Source organism: Phaseolus vulgaris, chromosome 5 (assembly GCF_051622355.1).
Source record: "Phaseolus vulgaris cultivar YP4 chromosome 5, ASM5162235v1, whole genome shotgun sequence".
Lineage (NCBI taxonomy): Eukaryota > Viridiplantae > Streptophyta > Magnoliopsida > Fabales > Fabaceae > Phaseolus > Phaseolus vulgaris.
In genome coordinates, this window is record NC_143502.1 from 36,984,131 (window position 1) to 37,004,953 (window position 20,823).

The 20,823-nt window shown below is 32.7% G+C and overlaps 3 protein-coding genes across 11 annotated transcripts; 2 read left to right on the forward strand and 1 right to left on the reverse strand.

Annotated features, from left to right (window-relative positions):
• Nucleotides 1-449: 449 nt before the first annotated feature.
• On the reverse strand, nt 450-2,767 carry LOC137835584 (dnaJ protein homolog). The gene is made up of 6 exons (XM_068644157.2): nt 2,449-2,767; nt 1,973-2,141; nt 1,741-1,879; nt 1,354-1,630; nt 1,063-1,261; nt 450-975 (listed from the first exon to the last, which is right to left on the reverse strand). Exons 1-6 carry the CDS (start codon nt 2,596-2,598, stop codon nt 653-655), a joined length of 1,257 nt encoding a protein of 418 aa, XP_068500258.1. The 5' UTR covers nt 2,599-2,767; the 3' UTR covers nt 450-652.
• Nucleotides 2,768-7,226: 4,459 nt separating this feature from the next.
• IQD5 (IQ-domain 5) lies at nt 7,227-14,385 on the forward strand. 8 transcript variants are annotated; one of them, XM_068644159.2, is made up of 7 exons: nt 7,227-7,726; nt 8,703-8,821; nt 9,693-9,929; nt 10,351-10,578; nt 11,961-12,074; nt 12,638-13,127; nt 13,872-14,385. In XM_068644159.2, the coding sequence occupies exons 2-7, from the start codon at nt 8,738-8,740 to the stop codon at nt 14,009-14,011; spliced, it is 1,293 nt and encodes a 430-aa protein (XP_068500260.2). In that variant the 5' UTR covers nt 7,227-7,726; nt 8,703-8,737; the 3' UTR covers nt 14,012-14,385. The 8 variants fall into 8 exon arrangements, 4 of the variants coding, with proteins under 4 accessions (XP_068500260.2, XP_068500259.2, XP_068500263.2 ...); XR_016520880.1 differs by having other exon boundaries at nt 7,444-7,726; nt 12,601-13,127; nt 13,869-14,385; XR_016520879.1 differs by having other exon boundaries at nt 7,449-7,726; nt 12,601-13,127.
• A 1,508-nt stretch (nt 14,386-15,893) lies between these two features.
• On the forward strand, nt 15,894-19,021 carry LOC137835586 (Core-2/I-branching beta-1,6-N-acetylglucosaminyltransferase family protein). 2 transcript variants are annotated; one of them, XM_068644163.2, is made up of 2 exons: nt 15,894-17,577; nt 18,566-19,021. In XM_068644163.2, the coding sequence occupies exon 1, from the start codon at nt 16,467-16,469 to the stop codon at nt 17,562-17,564; it is 1,098 nt and encodes a 365-aa protein (XP_068500264.2). In that variant the 5' UTR covers nt 15,894-16,466; the 3' UTR covers nt 17,565-17,577; nt 18,566-19,021. The 2 variants fall into 2 exon arrangements, with proteins under 2 accessions (XP_068500264.2, XP_090158537.1); XM_090302411.1 differs by having other exon boundaries at nt 15,948-17,577; nt 18,563-19,021.
• The last annotated feature ends 1,802 nt before the right edge of the window (nt 19,022-20,823 follow it).

Sequence of the window (20,823 nt, forward strand, 5' to 3'; positions counted from 1 at the left end):
TTATTTCAAAATTAAAAAACTTAAAAACAATAAGATTAAATTTAAAGGGCATCGAGTTTGAGAGATTCAAAAATTCAATTTTAAATGTAAAGGATTTAAATAAAATTCTCTAAACTTTATTTTGATTTGAAAAATAGAAAAGAAAAACTAGTTCAAATTTCTCTGACCCTTATTGTATTAAAAAAAAAATGGGTTTCAATTAAGAATGTGTAAGAAAATGTATATGTACGTGTGTATATATATACATATAAATAACTTTCCCCCCCTATTTCCAAGGTAAAGTTAAATAAATAGATAATTTATATTATTTGTAATCTTGAAAATTTAATTAAAATATGTGTTGGTCATCAAATGCAATACGCACATGAAATTTGAAAGCAACACAACAACAACAATTCCTAGCATAGCCATATATGAAAAGAAAGAGATAGCGATGCAGGCAGAGTGAGTACAAGAAGAAAAAAGTTGTATTTAGTTGTCTTCTTCTGTAAAATAATTTGTTGAAGAATAAATGTAAAGTGTTTGGTTGTCAAAATCGATTGAGCAAACACTAATTATGTTTAGTCCCGTAAATATACGGCTAAAAAAATCATAATCAATATCATCATCACACCACAGGTCCTACTCCTGCTCTGCTCCTGTGGCTCATCCATTACTGCTGAGCGCACTGTACTCTCTGAGCACCGCCATGCATGTCGTCATCCTCCTCGTATGCCTCCTGCGGAATTTGTTGCCTCCTCCTTAACTCTTCCTCCATGTTCACACCATGAAGTGTAGTCTCCTCACACTCGTCTAGCTCCATTTCTGTCAACTTTTGTGGTGAAGTTTTCGCTGGCAAAACAGCCTCTATGGCCGTCACCTGATCAGGGCTCAGAGAATCAGGAAATTCCACGGTAAAATGAATGTAAAGCTTCCCCTTCATGAAGGGCCTCTGGTACATAGGCATTCCCTCATCGTTAATAGCCTTGTAAGAATCTGCATGCAATAAATAACATATTCCAGGTCAAAAACATCCAAGTTTCAATCACCAAGTACAACCAAGACAGACACAATTTTGCATACCAGGCTTGACAACCTCCCCAGGGTTTGATTTGATAAGGAGTTGTCGACCATCCAAGTGAGTCAGCACAAACTGGAAGCCACATAGAGCCTCAGTGAGAGACAAAGTATGCTCAACAAAAAGGTCTTCAATCTTTCTTTTGAACTTTGGATGTTCCTTCTGTTGCAGGACAAATACAATATCCCCAGTGATTGTATCAGGCTGCAAAACACAAAGCTCAAAGTCAGTCTAAGTCCCATAGTGCAGTTCAATATCAGTATAAAAAAATTTATACTCAATAGCTCTCCACATACTGCTTCATCAGCTTCACCAGGGAATGTAATCTTCTGCGCATTTTGCATTCCCTTCTCCACAACAACTTCAAGTACTTTCTTGTCCTGAACAACCTTTTCTCCCTTGCACTGAGTGCATCGGTCTCTGTCACTGATAGTCTCTCCAGTGCCCTTGCACTCATTGCAAGGATGTTGCATTTGCTGAATCATAGAAGGACCAAGATGCCTAATGGACAACTTCATACCAGAACCCTGGCAACCAGCACAAGTCATTGAAGCCCCGGACTTTGAGCCCTTCCTGCAACCATACATACAACAAATTAGAAACCGATTACCATAAGGTAGCAAAACAAAGCAAAGCAATAAACATGCCCTTCAAGATATAAAACCTAAAAGCACGACACATACCCATTGCATTTTGAGCACAACACATTTCGTGAAAGAGAGAGTTTCTTAGAAGTTCCAAGGTAAAGGTCCTCCAAAGAGACCTTTAGAGGGTGAACCACATCTTCTCCCCGTCTCTGCCTCCTTCCTCTACTGCTACCACCTGTTCACACTCCACAAGAAAAAAACTCCTCTTAACACTCTTCACACAATTATCAATTGAAGGAAATACCTTTCAAGAATAAAGAAACCACACCTCCACCAAACGGATTTCCACCAAAGAACGAACTGAAGATATCAAACGGGTCATGGCCACCACCGCCACCACTCATTCCCTCCTTAAGAGCATCTTCACCGTAAGTATCGTAAATCTCACGTTTCTCAGCGTCACTCAGAACCTCATAGGCTTGAGCAAGCTCTTTGAACTACACAAAAAAAAAACAAAAATTCATCACCACAACATCCTATTCTCAACATCACGAAATAGAAACACAACACCATCCAATCACATCAAAACCACTAAACACATTTTCTAACCCTCTTTCGTCCCTCCAAATTCCCCTAACCCTAAATTAATCAGAAAAACTCATCACCACATATCCCATCATAAATTGAATAATTCTGTAATCGATTAATCAATCAATAACAATTCAAACCGCAACATTGTTATTCGGAATTACCAAATCAAATACAAAACAATGTTCATGTATCAGAAAAATCGACGACGGTTACCTTCTCGGGATCACCACCTTTGTCGGGGTGATTTTTTATGGCGGCTTTCTTATAAGCCTTTTTCAAATCCTCCGGCGACGCATTCTTAGCGACGCCAAGAATTTCATAGTACCTGGTACTGTCGCTTTTCTTGGGCGCTCTCCCAAACATTGTGTTCTTCAACCTAGGAATCCGTAACCCTAATTTTCAACGAGTTTCTGCACTGGATCTCCAATGAATACGAGGAAGGGGAGATACGCTCTCTGAGGCAAATGTTATTCACTAACTCTTCTTCTCCCGTGTTTATATAGTATCCGTACTTGATTGGTTAGAAAGCCACGATTGGCAGAAGGGTCTAGAACTTTTATTCGCCAAGTTTTTGTGAGTAATTGTGGACCGTTGGATCTATCGGAAGCTTTGACGGATTTAGGTTATTCTTCTAATGCTTTTTTAGCGAAAAAATCATAAGTTTTTTAATTTTTATTTTGTCTTTTAATTATTATTATTATTTTTATCTATAATCTATTGTAATTGTTATTTTAGTGTATATATTTTATTTTTCTTTACATATTTTGTGTACATATTTTTTTCACTTTTATCTTTTACTATCGAAAATACATACATGTATGAGTATCTGTATTTTTTAATTTTATTATTTACATATATTTATATTTAATATTAAAATTTAAATAAATCATATCATTATTCATATACGTATATTAATCTTATAAATATATAATTTATTTACAAAATTTTATAATAATAAATATTAAGACACTAAATAAATATTGATATTCTATATGTTTGTATTCTTTATATCATTCAAAAAAGTAAAGTTTCTATAAATGAATATATTTATTATTAAATTATAATAATAATAATCAAGTAAATTCATAGAACACGTTATTCAATTATTCATATATTTACAAATGATGAATTAAAAATAAAGATTGTAATCCTTATAAATAAAAAATATCATTATCATTATATAAATTTTATATGAATATTATACACTTACACATGTATATCTGATTTTTTTATTTTTAATTTAATATTAAAATTTAAATAAATGATTATTCTGCTATATTTTAAAAATAGGAGACTATCAAAAGGTTATCATAAAACTAAAAATATGGATATAAAAATTATATATCCATATTTTTTATTTTTATCTTTATATATATATATATAAAATATATATATATATATTAAATATTTATTAAAATTAATTATAAATATATATTATAATATTCTAATTTATCATAAATTTATAAGTATTCACATTTTTTTATTATCTATGTATTCATGTATTTTATTTTTCTCATTATATATTTATTTATAACTATAAATTTATTTTGTAATATTTTAATTTATTATAAATGAACTTTTTTATATCGTAATAATATTCATTATAAATTTAATAACAATTATATTTTTTCAATTAATATATGATAAATTTATAAATATAATTATAAATTATAATATATTTCTATACATCATAAATTTATAATATTTATATTAATATTTTATACAATACACATGTCAAATCGACAATTTGTAAGTTTTAATTGGAGAAGAAAAACTACTTATTTATTATAATCTTTTAATAGGATAGTTTATTTTTAATAAATAATTACTTTAAAAAGTTAAAATATTAAAAATAAATTTTAAATTTAATTAATTTTAGGAGTATCATTTTATCAGAGCCACTGACTAATTAATTACGTATTAACCATATTATCATTAGTACCAATAAAAAAATGTAATTTTAATTTCTCACTTTTTGTTATTTTTTTCATGAAATATACCGGAGCAAGCAACTTCATCATGTATAATATTTGTATTAATATTTTATACAATGTATTTTAATTTATAATATTTAGTTAGAGAAAAAAAAAAGGCGTTATAATTTTTTAATAAAATAATTTGTTTTTAATAAATAATTACTTTAAAAAAAATTATTAAATTAATTAATGGTAACATCATCATTTTATCAAAGTTACTGGCAATACATATGTATATTAACTAATTAATTATGTATTAATTATAAAGTATCATCAATACCAATTCTTAAAAAATATAATAACGATATTTGTATTAATATTTTATATACTATAATTGTAAAATTGAAAATAAAAAAAATAAAAAATTGGAAGCGATGATGCATTAAACATTCAGATTTAAAAATATTAAATACTTTACATATTTGTGTTTGATAATATATATCTTAATTAGAAAAGTATTTAAATAAATACTTATTGTGAATTTGTTTTATAAGAACAATTAATTACATCATAAACTTATTATCCCTGGATTAATAATACAAACATATAATGAGTAAAACAATTGTTTTCGATGTATCACACCCTATGAAGCACAAATATTGATATGGACACTGATACGACACGTACATAGACATACATCAAATATCTAAAATGTAAGATACGGGAACCCAGATCTATATATTATATAATTATGAATGATATAAATTGACAATAAAGATTTATGTGCACAAGTATGTTCCATATTATTTTTTGAAGCAGAAAGATATTTTTCATGATTGGTTCACAAGGATTTGTTTCTTATTTTTATAATTATGATAACAATTTATATAATAAAGTTTGAATTTTTAGAAAATTAATGTATTTTTTCTTTTTAAAATTGTGTTAGAGCCCTACTAGAATTGTCAGAAATCTAACAAATACTTTTTGAATTGGACACTTCACGGATATGTATCCTACAAGTGTCATACGAGTGTCAGTGTCCTATACGAATATCGAACACTGACACGCCATTTAAGAGGAGTGTACGAGCCTCATAGATCACACCCCAATTTTCAATTTTCAGTACATGGTGTGCATATTTTATTTTTTATAATATTTTTTAAAAAACATGTAAATAGGATATGAAAGATAGTTAATACTTTTATCATCTATTTATTAAAAGATATCTTTTTGAAATATATTAAACAAATATTTAATTCGAATTGAACTATTAAAATGTTTTTTACTTATGATTAATTTTTTTTTAAATCAATACAAAAAATATAATAAAATTTTAAAAGGATAAAATCAAGAAGTAACACGCACATATAAGGATCTTAAAATGCAAACATACATCAAAACTCGGTCTCCATATAAAATCAAAGAAAATCAAGTCAAAAACTGAAAACAGTTAAACTAAACAAATACATATAAACAACTTAAAATGCAAACATTTAGTTATGAAACATATTTAAATCACCAAAAAAAAATGTGCATACATTATCAACTTGAAATGCAAAACATATTCTGAAACTTATTCTCCATGTAAAATTAGAGAAAATCAAGTCAATCTAAAAAAATTAAAATATAATCAATTCATATGAGTAGTTTAACATGAAAACAAATTCAAAAACATATTCCTTTTATAAAATCAAGACAAAATCAACTTATATTAACAACATAAGCACCAAAAGTTGTTATAATCACAAAATGTAATAGTTTAGTTCATACTTCACTTATAATCATGAAACAAAAGTAAAGTACGTACATAAAAATTGTTTATCATGCAGGGAACACGAAGTAAAGCAAACTGTCACCATATAAACATTCCTAACAACAAAATGACGCACTTATGAGAATAATCATATGCAAATTGTAAGAGGCACAACATGGAAACATTTATTCTTCAAGAGTAAATCCTAAAGTCTCACATTTTCTCAACATATATTACATTCCCTAGAAAATGTTGTGAGTATCAGAACATGAAAACATTTTCTTTACCTAGTATAAATAGAAACATAATAAACTTATATCATAATAAATAAATCTAGAAGAACATTTAAGAATCACAACATCCAAGTATTTTTTTTTCTTGAACAACGGAACACACTAACCAAACAAAAAAAACCATAAAGTCACACTTTTTCTTGAACTTATATGACAATATTCCTAAGAACAAAAGCATAAATAAAAAACCATGTAAGTATCAAAACATGAAAAATATTATACTTCGTATAAAATAAAAAAATAGAAGGAATTTATGTAAAAAATAAACAAACCCATAAAATCATATGAGAAACACAACTTCAAGAACACAATTTCTTCAACAACCAAATATGTTAAAAAAAAACCCAAAATATCACCTTTTCTTCAACTTAAATTAGAATAATTCTAAGAACAAAAGCACACGTAGAACAAAAAAAAGTAGAAAGTGAACACATGAATTTGTAAAACAATTTTTTCAACCACTTGAGATACATAAAACACATTAACCTCAAATAGAATGAACCAAACAAAAATACTTACAACAATGGAGTAAGCTCTTGTGTATGGTTGCATACACAACATTCACACCAAAGAAAAAGGAGAAGAAGAATGAAAAAGACCTTACAAAACTATGAAGAAGAAAATAGATAATAAAATAAATAAAAAATTCACAAGTGTCAAAAGAGGAAGAATGAATCATTTGGAGTTTTTTTTTCCATAAAAGTAGTAAGAAAAGGAATACTGAAAGAAAAAACCAATAAAAAGACAAGTTTCAAAATAAATAAATAAATAAATAAAAAAATAATAATAATAATAATGATGAACATTTTGGAAAAGTCAACCTTCAAAATAATAAAAAAAATCCATAAAAAAACATGTATCAGCAAAATAATAATGAGTATTTTAAAAATTTCCCTATATCATTCTTTTCTTAGAGTCATAGTTGATTTGATTATACATTACCCAAACAAATGATTAATATGATGTACATAAGTTGGGGGAATAACGCACTAAACTCTCCTTAAATCACTCCGTAGACAGCTACACGTCGTCGTTTTGCGTGCTGCTACCGTCCCGGTGCACGTTAGACCACACCTGTCCTAAATCCTCATCTTACACTCGTGCTCCCTCCAGTCTTTTTTAAACCAATATTTGTTATTCAACATCATTAAAATATTAGCATAAAGTATCCAACGTTTTCCTTATTTATTATCATAATTATAATTTATATCATAGTTATAATTTATTCTAATAATTATTACATCCTACTTCATTCACGGTTCATTTCCTTTTCGCACACAATTATTTTTTTTCTAGTTTTGTTTTACATCGTTATCTACTTTCTTTGCTTTTATTATTATTTTTAGTATTATTTTCTATTGAAAATCAGTGCGGAGTGATAGAGAACGAGCTTCACATGGAAATCTTCTGAGTAGGCACCGAGTTTGCGTGAACGAGAACTCGGCATTAAACTCAGTGACGGTTCGCCACATTCTCGTGGCTGATGGTGAATTTTATCTCTGTGATCATCCCTCTTGCTTGACTTTAAGGTGAATTGTGTCTCAACTCTTCTTTTTCTGGATCTGAGTTTTTCTTGCTCGGAATTCTAGGTTTTAATGCCATTAAATTGAATTGTTGCGAAGTTACCAAATCTATTGCGCATTTATTTATGTTGCACGAAATTCTTTTTTCAAGCAACCAAGTCAACTTTAATTCAGGGCAATTGTCAACATCCTTGGGTATCATTACTCATCTTATTTTCTTTGTTTGACACAGAATCTCGATCTTTGTAGCATATGTCGTTTTTCAATTTTCGTGGTCGTTTTTACTTCAGGTTTAGTGCACTAGTTCAAGCTTCGAAAGTACTTTCATCTTTCCCATGAGTTGAAAACACATTTTCGGCAAGTTCTTAAGCAATTCTATTTACTTATGTGTGTGTGCGTGTGTGTGTTTAAACCATTTAGCATTATAACTGACTTCGCAACTCCGATTAACCCGGTATTCAAGTACACTTTTTTTTGTGAAATTTAGCGCGCCCACACAAATTTATACGAGGTCAATGTCTTGATCAAGTAGTATTAGTCACGAAGCCAAAATAGAAATAAAAGAGTAAACACTAGTAATTTCAGGTGCATTTTCATCACTTAATATGCAGTAACTGTGTTATGGCAGATTTCCAGATCCTCTTTTTCACGCTTTACTTCCCCACTGTTCATGGTTGCTTAAAAGTGAAAACTCTGTTTCTATAGTTGTAACCAATTCAGTAAAGTACTAGTATTTTGGAAATAAAATTAGAAATTAGACCAATCATAACAACCAATGTAGACTATAAAAATCATAATAAGGCATATTACTGTGACATATTTGAATTAGTTGTCATTTTAAAATAAATTTTATATGTTAAGCTTGCTCACTTTGATGCTTTGTGCTTGTCTTGCCATTTTTGTTTCCATAGCTCGTAGGCTAGTTAAGATTGTGTATAATCAACTACTTTTGCATTGACTTTGCCATATATTTCTGTGCCAGGTTTTGTGCTAGATTGAGATAAACCTGCACTGGCTATGGGTGTATCAGGGAAGTGGATTAAAGCATTGATTGGTCTAAAGAAATCAGAAAAGCCAGAGTCTTCCGTGAAGGATGGAAATGTAAATTTCTCTCTCTCATAACATTTCATACTCGTATTCCTGAGTTTTAGTATTTCTTTTCATGTTCTGGTGGCAAAAATTACCATCAGATACGGTGCTTCTTAACTAAGGTTCCGTATTACCATGTAGTTATTTGTATCCACAGTACCCCAAAAGAAAAGCAAGATTTTTGTTGCTTGGGTTCCATCTTAAGTGGGAAAAAGTGTTTTTTTTTTGTGTTTGCGAGTTTTATTCTCAGAGGACATTTAGTATAGTTGTTTTGAGTCTTCATCAGAGCATGGCTCACCTTGTTTAACTAGTTTTGTTATTGATAGTTTCAATGTTAGTATGCACTCAAGGAATTTTCCTCTTGAAAACTATATAAACTGTTAGTAAAATTTAAACCAGGTCCACCAGAGATGAGGTAGAATACTACATCCCCCAAATCTGATGGCAAGCCAATATTATTGCTGTCACATGAGAGAGTTATTGTAAATTCGTGCATTGCCTGTGTCAGTAACTTGGGCGCAGTTTAAATACCTGTAGTGTAATTTCAGTTTATACCAATTGGTTTTTAGATGGGATACGCCATCTCCCAAACCTGATAGCAAGCCAATGTTAAGCCTTAGCATGTGAGAGATTTGTTGGAAAGTCTCACATGACTTACCTCAATTACTGGGGTGTGATTTAAATACCTATTGGGCAACATAATGTCAATAAGGTTTAAGATTAAATCTGAAAGAGCCACCAAGGAGGTGGCACATTTACCATATGAGAGAGACCAGGTCACTCAGGATTTGTCCTTATCCAAATAAGTACTTCTGGTTCCGTTCCTGTATAAAATATTACATATTATATATTGTTAAATAACTGTGTACTTTTCAACTGTTAGAAGGTTGGCAAGTTTCATCATCAACAAAGGCAAGCTGTTGAATTTGATAATGGTAAACTTCTAAACGAATTGGATTGTGAAGCTACTCCACCTATTGGAGATGATAATGTCCATGCAAACCTTGATGCCCATTATTCGTCCTCTTCTCCACAACAAGCACCTGATGCTGCACATGATCAACAGATGAGGGAGGAATGGGCTGCAATACACATTCAAACAGCGTTTCGAGGGTTTCTGGTAAATTTCATATTAAATGCGTCTTAATTTACATGAGCTGAACTGAAATCTTTTATTACAATAAATCGTACAAACTGAAATTGTTATTATATTTTTCAATGTGACCTTACGGCAGTGTTTATATGATGCTGTTTAGTTCTGCCCACCCCCCAATTCAGGAAACTATCTTTTTCTCTAAAATTATTTTTGCGTTGAAGAATCAGATATTGTCATAATTGACAAAAGTGACTTATCTACCTCTAGGTGCATTGTTTCTGGAATTTAATTTCTTTAAGATGCACTTTGGATTTTTTTTTATTGTCTTTTTCTTCTTTTTACTCTTTTATTTGTTTGAAAGTTGTTAACAATCAAAATTCAGCAGTTTTATTGCCAACATGATATCGACTTTGACTTACCTGGAAAATTGTGTTTTATGTATCAGGCCAGAAGAGCATTACGGGCTTTGAAAGGTGTGGTAAGGCTCCAGGCCCTTGTAAGGGGCCATGCAGTGAGAAAACAAGCAGCAATAACACTCCGTTGTATGCAAGCTTTGGTGAGGGTTCAAGCTCGTGTTCGGGCAAGACGTGTTTGCATGGCATTAGAAACTCAAGCATCACAACAGAAACTTCAGCAAAACCTTGCAAATGAAGCTCGAGTTCGAGAAATAGAAGTAAGGACTAAGTAGTACTGTTCTGAAAGTGACATTACCTTTTATTTGTTGTGTAGTTCTTCACCTCTTTCACTATTATTTCCTTGTTATCCATTTTCTCGGGTGATGAAATTGAGCATGAATTTGAGATGTCTGTTTGATAGTAAGTTTAAGAAAGAGGATATACCTTTTTCCTCCTTGCTACTTGTCACTTGGGTCTAGTTGCAATAAATTTCTGTTTAATGTAGTATTTTGGATCCATCAGTTCGATGCTATTTTCTGAACAACCTGTCATTCTATATTTAGTTTCACTTTACTGCGACTACATGCTTTCTTGTTTCTTATTTACCAATTTATTTTCAATAATTATCATATGGCTCATGATTTACTTAAGCAGGATACTAAATTAAGACTGCTACAAACTATGTGCCTATAACAGTTGAATGTAATGAGCTGGTTTAATTTCTTTGAGGCATTCTGATGGGGGTGTATCAGGATAAGAGACATAGAATTTGGAAAGGGGTGAAAAATTAATAATCCACAGAAGATGTGAAGTGGAGACTGGAGGGTGTATTTTGGAAACAGTAAACAAGAGGGGAAGATTTTGGGGGCTTGGGTAACAAGAGACACGTTTGAGAGTCAGTAACTGAAGCTAAAGGAAAAAACAAGAAATAACTGGAGCTGAGAGAACTGCTCTTCAAAAAAGGAAGTAAAATGAACAGTTAAAGAATAATGCCGTCCCAACTCCCATTCTAGTTATAAAGTTGCCGTGTCTCTTAGGGCTTTTTACAGTTTCTTAGCAGAAATTTTGTCAGATAATGAATTGAAAACGTAGAATGCTAGGAACTAGGAAGTAAGGAAAAAAAGAGGGAAAAACTTTCACATAAAAGCCCAAAAGAAATATCTATGATAATGCCATTTTGATTTTGATCTAGATGCCTATGCTTCAAATTTCTATTAGAAAGTTTTCATAAAGGAAGTAATTCCATAAATGTTCTAGTTCTTGGTATGTTATTGAAAGAAATCTACCTTCTAAGTGGGACAGGCCTTTTAAGACATATCATCGGATGTCCAAACATCATGAGGCCTAGTATTATCTGTTAGTGGAGAGTTAGTTAGAAGAGAGAGAAGGAGTGCTCTGTGGTTCTCTTATATTGGGATTGGGGAATCGTTTGTTGGGTTATGTCTTATTTGGGAATAGATATTGGAGGGTATTGATCTCATTCCATTTCCCATTCTTCTTCTTTCAATATTATTTCCTTGTTTTTCTGCAGCTCCTCTGATACATATTATATCATATATAATGTGATTATATTGCAGTTTCTTATCAAATTTATCTGTTTGAGGGACATTGTGATTTAATAATGATGATTAATAATCAAATTTTTAAAATTTACATATAGGAAGGATGGTGTGATAGTGTAGGATCTGTTGAAGATATTCAGGCTAAGATATTGAAGAGACAGGAGGCCGCAGCAAAACGTGAGAGAGCCATGGCATATGCTCTATCTCATCAGGTGAGTTTACAATAGCATGTTGTTTGATTGTGTCTGTTGTAGTGAGTATTATGCATTAGTTTATTTTTTCTGCAATGTGCATAATAAGAATTATACAAAATTTGTAATTTCATTAATTCACAGGAGGGTGTGGTTTCTAGCTATTCTCCATCAGGAGACATAAGAAGTTAGTTTCTACATCCTATTATAGTGTTGTAAACTCAATCGGATGTTTTGAATGGTCCATCTCAAACACAAGTTTTTATATAGAATTATAGAAAAGAGTACTACTAACAACTTTGGAATTGTTTTTTCCCAAAAAGAAAAATACTAGACCAATTCAAACATTATTCAATCAAGCCACTTAGTTTTTGTAACTAGTAATGATTTACATTGATAGTGTAACATAGTACTATCATATGCTACTGAACTTCTAGAAGTAAAGTGAACTCAGAATTTATCCAACAATTTCCTTAATCACATGGTCCATGGCTTTTGCGTTGGTTATAGTATCCATTTTCCTTTGATACATCGTTTTGGTCGACAGGCTTGGTGTAAGATTTTTCAAATTTTCCCCTTGGCAGTGGCAGGCAGGATCAAGACAACAGCCAGTTTCCTCTGGATTTGAACCAGACAAAAGTAGCTGGGGTTGGAATTGGTTGGAAAGATGGATGGCTGTGCGGCCTTGGGAGAACCGCTTTGTTGACATTAATGTGAAGGATGGGGTAACGGTGCATGAAAATGAAGCTAAGGATGGTAAAAGTGGAACTACACCTCAGTTGAGCTCTGCTAACAAGAAACCATTCTCCTCAAACACTCATCCAAACCCAGCAAATCATGGATCTGGTCCCACTATTTCTGATGAGTGTGATTCTTCACCTAGCAAGTCTGCTGGTTTGCTAGAATCATCAAAAACGCAATCTGTTAAGCTAACTTCTAAGGGAAATGTTGAAAATAATGCTGAAGAAGTTAACTCAAAACCTAGAATTGGGTCAAGATCTCACAGTAATCCAAAGGAGAGAACATCACAGGCAGATAAGCAGGCGAAAAAACGGTTATCTCTGCCTAACAATGGTGAGTCTTCTATTTATGATCATTTTATTGCTTTTTGTACACTGGGGGTCTGACACCCGCTTCACTAGGTTGGAGCAATTGTTAGGTGAACTATAATATAAATAGACTAACCCAATCGATGCATTCCACTTCCGACTAGTTTGAGTTTGAGATTGACAACTAAAGTTCAAGTGTACCTAGGTGCATTCACTCATTTACAGAGATTGGCCAGCATTGTAGAGGACCCTAAACCTTAAAATTAAATTAATAACATATACCCCGTCGCAATAGCAATGTTACTTTTTACGAGTTTTTTTCATGAAGGGTTTTACGGAAGTAAAGATGACCAATCACTTGGAAGAGTTATGTTAAGCCATAAAAGAAGGTTTCTAAATAACTACATCCCAAGTTGATTCTTATGGCAATGTTGTACAGAAGTTTTCCCAAACTTCAGCATTTCTTAATTTGCAAAAAAATGTTGGCCAGCATTATAGAAAGCAGAAATCTCTTCCGCTGTATTCACCATGGTTTAAATTATCCATTCTAAAATGTTACTCTCTGGAATAACATCTCTGATGTTTCTTAGTAAACCTCCTTTGAAATTAATTTGCAATTTTGATTAGAAGTTTTATGTAATAATCTTTATTTCTAAGATTAGTGTGTTGTCGAAAGCTCAGTAAGGAATCTGAAAATCCAGTTGTCTGGATTATATGTTAGGATAGAACCAGCCTTTGCTAAATATTATTTTTTATCTATGCTAAGCAGGGGGTAGTGCAGGATCTCAAATAGTCAAACACCCTATTAGTACTACTAACGTGAAAGGGACGCTAAGCACACAAAAGTCTAGTAGGGATAAGCCGAAGCTCAATGGAAGAAGGGACATGAATACAAAATCAGATCCATAGCTCAATGGAAGAAAGGATATGAACATAAGCAGACGTAAATGTAGTTTCGAGAATCTCGAACAAGGGAAATCACTCTTTTTCTCCATTGTTATATACCGTGCATATAATGGGAAGCGGTGAGGGCTTTGTTCTAATTTCATCCTTGAAGACAGTGATGTGGTTTTGCAGTTTTGAGATTGGCTTGGGTGGTGATAGGAATAAGATTTGCCTGGTTGATAAAAGTTTGTTTTTATTTATGAAGTATTTGTTGTGGTCAGAATGTATGTGAGAACATGATTTATTTATATCAAAATGTACACCTTTCAGTGTGCGATAGCCCTTTGAGGCATTGTATTATTGTTGCCAGTTGTTATTTGATGAGCGTATTTTACCTAGATTTTATTTCATCTTAATTGGTTATGGCTTGTTCTATGTACACTTCTCATTCTGATTAATGTGTCATGTTACCAAATGTTGAAAGCCTGAAATTGGGGTTAAAATTGTTTAAATTCCCTGCAATCATGATGAAAAGTAGATCCAGTAAAGCAGGTACATGACGTTTCCGTTTATTTATGTGAATAGTATAAATCAATTCAGAAATTTGTAATATTATCTTAATGATTATATCTATCAAGTTTCACATTATTTATAATTTTACAAAAATATTCTTTATCAGTAAAAAATTATATTATTTGCTAAAATTAAATAATTTTGATAAATTTTAAATTATTTAAAAATTATATAACAATTGTAGATATTATTCAATAAGTAAAAATATAAAATTAAGTAATTAAAATAGTAAAATTTATATTTTATAAAACATTTATTGAAAATATAATTTGGCATCTGATATAATCTAATTAATATATATATATATATATATAATACACAAACATATATGATAAGATTTCTTATTTATATCTTTTATATATTAAGGGGATTTCCTGTAAGTTTCAAATCTCATTCACGCTTCTTTTCCAAATATTTCCAAACTCATTTAGATTATAATTAAGCCAAGCGTTGTTGGGAGAGATATTGGCATAACATTTACTGGAACAATATCTTGTTTTATTTTGTGAGTTTGAGACGAATTTTTAATTTTAGAAATTCGAGATAATATCTCTATAAAATATTTGCTTTCAATGCTTATGAGGTATTGCAAATTTTATTATACAATTCTTTAACTCACATTTCATTTTCCATTTTAATTTAAGGACACAATTTGGATTTTTTTGCGTGATTCAGTTCATTCTTATGAGTAGACGATTACGTATGTTATGGTAAATATTAGACTGTGTATCCTAAAAATAATGAATTAATAGAAATAACGGACAAGATCTAACTAAACTTAATTAAATAAATTTTAATTAAAACAATTAATTTATTCACGATTACAGTCTAAAAATATATAATTAAGACTTTAAATGTGAATGATACTCATAAATTATTTAAATATTTTATGTTAATTAAATATTTTAAAATAATTTTATACTAAAAAAGTTTACGTATAATTATTGTAATAGTAATAAATATTTTTTAATAAATAATTGAATATATTTTTAATATAATAAATATTTTATTATTATTTACGCGTGTGTCTATATATAATTGACTATTATGAATTTTTTTATGTTTTTTTTGTCTAAATAGTGAATCATGCTAAATAAATCCTTAAATTAATAAATTGATGGATAAAAAATCAATACATTATTATCTATTGGTGTATAAAGAATCAATATATTATTATCTAACTAATGTATTGGTGGATAAAGAATGAATATGTTATTCTCCAATTATAAAAGGCAAAGTATTATTTTTTATTAGTAGTTGATGATATATAATTTTGATAGTGTATAATAAACCTTTTATTTTTTAACACGATAGTTGAATTTTCGGGTAACACAGTTGATCTCTTACTATGGTTTTATCTAAGAATAGAATGTTAAGGTGGTGAGTTAGCGGATATTGTTAAGGCTAACTCCTCTTTGAAGTTAGTTTGGTATTGTTAACAAGAAAAGCAAACTAGTTACTTGGCAGAGTTGGAAAAAAAAAACTGCAAATTTTGTTTTGCAGATATGATGCATTCCTCATTGCGAATTTTGAATTGTGAAAAGTTAGATGTGGTAGGGTACAGCTAGCAGTTACAGTATATCGTGAAAGAAGATAACAGAACAAGAAAAATCTCAACCCCAACCCCCTCAAACAAACAAACAAACCCTCTCGCCAAGCCCAAACCCTTATTCTTCTTCTTCTTCATCTTCTTCGTCTTCGTCTTCTTCAGGAGAAAACATTCTAACCCTAGAAAAGCAGTGTGTGTTTTTGTCCCGGAAACACACACAGACAGAGAGAGAGTTGATGAGTTGTGGAGGGAAAGAGGAATCGATCGTTCGCAATCACAATTCCAGACCAGAGGAATTGGGCAGGAGGAGTGTTGCAGTGGAGCATTATACCTCAATTGAGGATAGCCCCAAATTCAATGTTCTCAACCCCATTTGTCCTAACCTTCTCCCTCCTCCTCTCCCTCCCAATCCTCTTCTTCCTCGCTCCAAGGATCCTTCCTCCCAAACCCCACTCCCTACCAATCTCCCCTTCCGATGAACTCGATGACATCAACCTATTCAACCGTGCCATTACCCTGGCCAATTCACACGCCACAACGAACCCCTCCAAATTCTTCCACCTCTCCTCGAAAAACCCCTCTCTCAAAATAGCGTTCCTTTTCCTCACCAACACCGATCTCCACTTCTCACCCCTCTGGGACCTCTTCTTCCACGACACCCCCTCCTACCTCTTCAACATCTACATCCACGCCGACCCCTCCGTCAACATCACGCGCTCCCTCCTCTCCCCCCTCTTCGCCAACAAATTCATCCCCTCCAAACGCACCTTCCGCGCCTCCCCCACCCTCATCTCCGCCACGCGCCGCCTCCTCGCCACTGCCCTTCTCGACGACCCCTCCAACGCCTACTTCGCCCTCCTCTCCCAGCACTGCGTCCCCCTCCACTCCTTCCCCTACACCTACCGCTCCCTCCTCCTCTCCCCCACCTTCGACTCCTCCGATCCCGAATCCTCCCGCATCGGCATCCGCCTCAAGTACAAATCTTTCATCGAAATCATCTCCCACGCTCCCAAGCTCTGGAAACGCTACACTTCCCGCGGCCGCTACGCCATGATGCCCGAAATCCCCTTCGAACAGTTCCGCGTTGGTTCCCAGTTCTTCGCCCTCACGCGCCGCCACGCCCTCCTCGTCGTCAAGGATCGAACGCTCTGGAGGAAATTCAAGATCCCCTGTTACCGCGACGAGGAATGCTACCCCGAGGAGCATTACTTTCCCACGCTTTTGTCCATGGCAGATCCTGATGGCTGCACCAAATACACGCTCACAAGAGTTAATTGGACCGGCACCGTCAACGGCCATCCCTACACTTACCGGCCACCGGAAGTTTCGTCGGAACTCATTATCCGGCTCCGCCAGTCCAATAATTCCGAGTCTTACCTATTCGCGAGGAAATTCACCCCGGATTGCTTGGAACCCTTGATGCGCATTGCTAAATCTGTCATCTTCAGGGATTGAAATTTCAACCACGGTACTTTTTCTTTTCTTTTCTTGTGTTAATTTATTTTATTTTAGTTTTTGTGATTTATCTGAGTTACCGGCACTTAGCAATAGATACAGTGAGTTGGGGTTTGTTTGTGGTAGAATAGTCAAAAGGATTGGATCTTTGTTGTTGGAGGGTGGGTGTTTCCATCTTCAGCTTTATGTATTGGAATCTGAGTTTGATGCTTGTGTTATGTGCTTTCTTACGTTTGCAGCATCAAAATGTTGCATGATGATATTTCTAGGGGTTTAAAGTTGAGAGTTAACTTTTGTGAATTTTCAATGCACAAAATGAAGGAGGAATAATTTGTTGCTATGATAGTAAAAGTAATTTTGATATCTCTCAACGGAAATCTGAACATGCTCTTAGTCCTTAGGTGGAATAAAATGGAGGGCACTGCTGCAAAATTTAGAGCGACCTCCTCAAGTTGCTTTTTTAAGCAACATATGTGTGTATGGGTGCATTGGTGCTTCTAGGGAATGGGATTCTCTCGCTGTTTATGGAGGGTATGTTGCTTTTGGCATTTGCAGTGTTCATGCCCTTTCTGCTTTGTGATGCGAGAAAGGTTTATGACGTCTACTTATCCTCTTAATTTCAAAATCATGGTGGTGCTAGACTAGTTAGTTACGGCGTTTAGTAAGGACAGGGACTCCTGGTCTTTTATGTTGATGTGAGTTTGGATCTGGTTATGAATGTAAAGACTTAAATGATAGGTAATATACAAGTATTGATTATACCTAACTCACATTCACACGGGTTAATGATATATGAATACGGGGGTGAGTCTAATCTAAAGTGTTATGTAGTCATTTCCTAAATTCTAATCGGCCTGTTGGGTTTTTTTTCTTATTAATTTGGTTTCTCATACACAAAATATGGAGGCTTGTCTATGCTATTATGGGTAGATTTTCTTATTAATTTCTTTGTCTGTTTCTTCTGTTGAGTAACTTTGTTCAACCAAATTTTATTCTAGCAGGTGGAAAAGGTCAGTGAAAAGATCATGTTGCTTTGACTATAGCTTGATGGTGGTGTGTAGTTTGAAGAGGCACGTACAGCCCACATCCTATATACCTTGTACTTTCAAATTAAGAGTCTTGGAACTGCACAAATGAGGGAATCAAATGAAAATAGAAAGAGCAAAGAAACAGGTAAACACATGCTTGAGTTGAAAAAGAAAGGCGGGTGCCCTAGTAAAGTGTATTTAGTATGGTGCAAGTGCTCAAGTAATTTCGAATTTGTCATAGAAAATCATGTAGGTAGTTTTTCCTTTTGTGGGATGGTTTTGTACATAAGAGTTGTGTAAAACATTGTTTAAAAGCTCTACAGTGTTACTACTTTAAAAAAAAAGAAAAAAGGAGCTGTTGTCTAAACGTGTGGCAACAGTGACTGCAATTATAACAGGAAAAAAAGAATTCTGTCCACATTTGGCCAATTGCTTGCTTCCCCATTCTCTATTTTGATACCTTTGGAACCTTGTAATTTCCACCGCCTGTTTCTTCTTTCCGTTTGACCTCTTTTTTTGTGTGCCTATTGTGTCTTTGTGTTGGTCTATGATCTCTTTCTTCTGTGGAAAGTGTCACAGAGTTGCTTTACTTTCATTCCGCTAGATAACATACATAAAAGAAAAGAAATAAATATTCTTGTAGAATTTGTGTGAAGTAGTCACGGGATCAGTTTCTTGCTATGTCTTAATATTTATCTATGCTTTACCAAGATTTGACTTTGTTCATTTAAACATATTTTGCTTGAGAGGAGTCGGTGGCAGTCCAATAATTGTTATTAGTTATGAACTGTTCAAATTCATATATTATTATTATATGATTGATGATCATGTGGTCATAGATATGCATAGTTGGCTTCTATAATCGCGACAAAATTGGAACTTGTCGGTGCTGGTTAATTCTTTTCTCTCTCTCAATAAAAAATGGACCCAGAGGACAGAAAAGTCTCAGACTTTTTGTGTGTGCGGGACCACAGCCCACATAAACACTTTTGGCTTCCATTTTTTTCTGAGTTATCTAGACACGTGTGTACACGAACACTAGATAAACTTCTAGTTTGTATGTCTGTAAATTCACTGGGATTTCCTTTTTAATTTTAACCTCATTCTGCAACCTGACAAAAATATGGTAAGGTATTTTGTTATTTTTGGATGTTGGTGTTAGTTCATCCGAACTATATTAAAATGTTTTAATCTACTCAATACAGCATTTAATATGATTGAACCCCCACCCCCTCTGTACAGCGACATTTTAGCTGCAACTTTCATATAAAAAAGAAGAAATGGTTTTTAATATTATAATAATGGAATACTTTAATCAGCTGATGCTCTTGATAAGTTATTTGTTGATAGGAATGGGGATAATAATAGCATAAAAGAGGGAGTTAGTAAGTTGTTAGCTTACCACCAAATTTTGGTTGAAAAAATAAGCATTATTCAATGTAGTTTACATCTAAATAAAAAAGTTGGTAGGTGCAGTGCTAGCTCGAGGAAAGGTACCCAAATTAGTTGGCTTGGCTGCTTAGGAATTTTTTTAACATTAGATTGCAGTGATAATTGAAAGAGAGGGGTGAAGAATAATCTCTCACCTTTTTGTCGTGTTTAGCTACTTCCTTGAGCTCAAAGAAATGTATGGCTCTGTCAGATGCACATGTGATCTTCACATTCCTGTAAACAGAAGCAAAACATCCACATTTATGCATTTAATCATTAGTCCTGTTCACAGTTGACAATTCTGCTTTTCGTAGTTCTGACAAATCATAATTATTCTTAAAAACATTAATAGAAAATATTCACATTATTCACATTAGTGGAATGAAAATTTACTTAAAAGCATGTGTTAAATAAATAAATTACTACTGCTCAATAAATAGTTTTAAATAACAGATAGGCATTTTGAAAAAGTAAGGATATTTTTCATTCATAACACTTGTCTAATAAAAATGAGTTAAGTGTTTATTATCTGAACTTTTAGAGTACAAATAAAGAAAATAAAATGAAAAGTACATATTTTTTAGAAAAATGTCTTGAGGAAATCTAACCCCAATACTTTTGGCTATTATATATGCTTTCTAAATTCTAACTCGAAAAACATGTGTACCATAGTTTCTGTACGATGGAATCTAATTATTTTTTAGTTGTCTAAGATACCCTTCAAAGGTCCTTAAAATTTGAAAGCAAATTACATCATGATTGATGGCTTGTGGTAAGTATTTTCCTTTGTTTTCATCGCA

Coding starts and splice junctions, on each gene's coding strand:
- LOC137835584 (XM_068644157.2), bottom strand. CDS start 2,598: ATGTTTGGGAGAGCGCCCAAGAAAAGCGACAGTACCAGGTACTATGAA. Junction 1,880..1,972: donor TGGAAATCCGTTTGGTGGAG/GTGTGGTTTCTT, acceptor GAGTGTGAACAG/GTGGTAGCAGTAGAGGAAGG. Junction 1,262..1,353: donor CTGGTGAAGCTGATGAAGCA/GTATGTGGAGAG, acceptor TGTGTTTTGCAG/CCTGATACAATCACTGGGGA.
- IQD5 (XM_068644158.2), top strand. CDS start 8,738: ATGGGTGTATCAGGGAAGTGGATTAAAGCATTGATTGGTCTAAAGAAA. Junction 9,930..10,350: donor CAGCGTTTCGAGGGTTTCTG/GTAAATTTCATA, acceptor TTTATGTATCAG/GCCAGAAGAGCATTACGGGC. Junction 13,128..13,868: donor GTTATCTCTGCCTAACAATG/GTGAGTCTTCTA, acceptor ATCTATGCTAAG/CAGGGGGTAGTGCAGGATCT.
- LOC137835586 (XM_068644163.2), top strand. CDS start 16,467: ATGTTCTCAACCCCATTTGTCCTAACCTTCTCCCTCCTCCTCTCCCTC.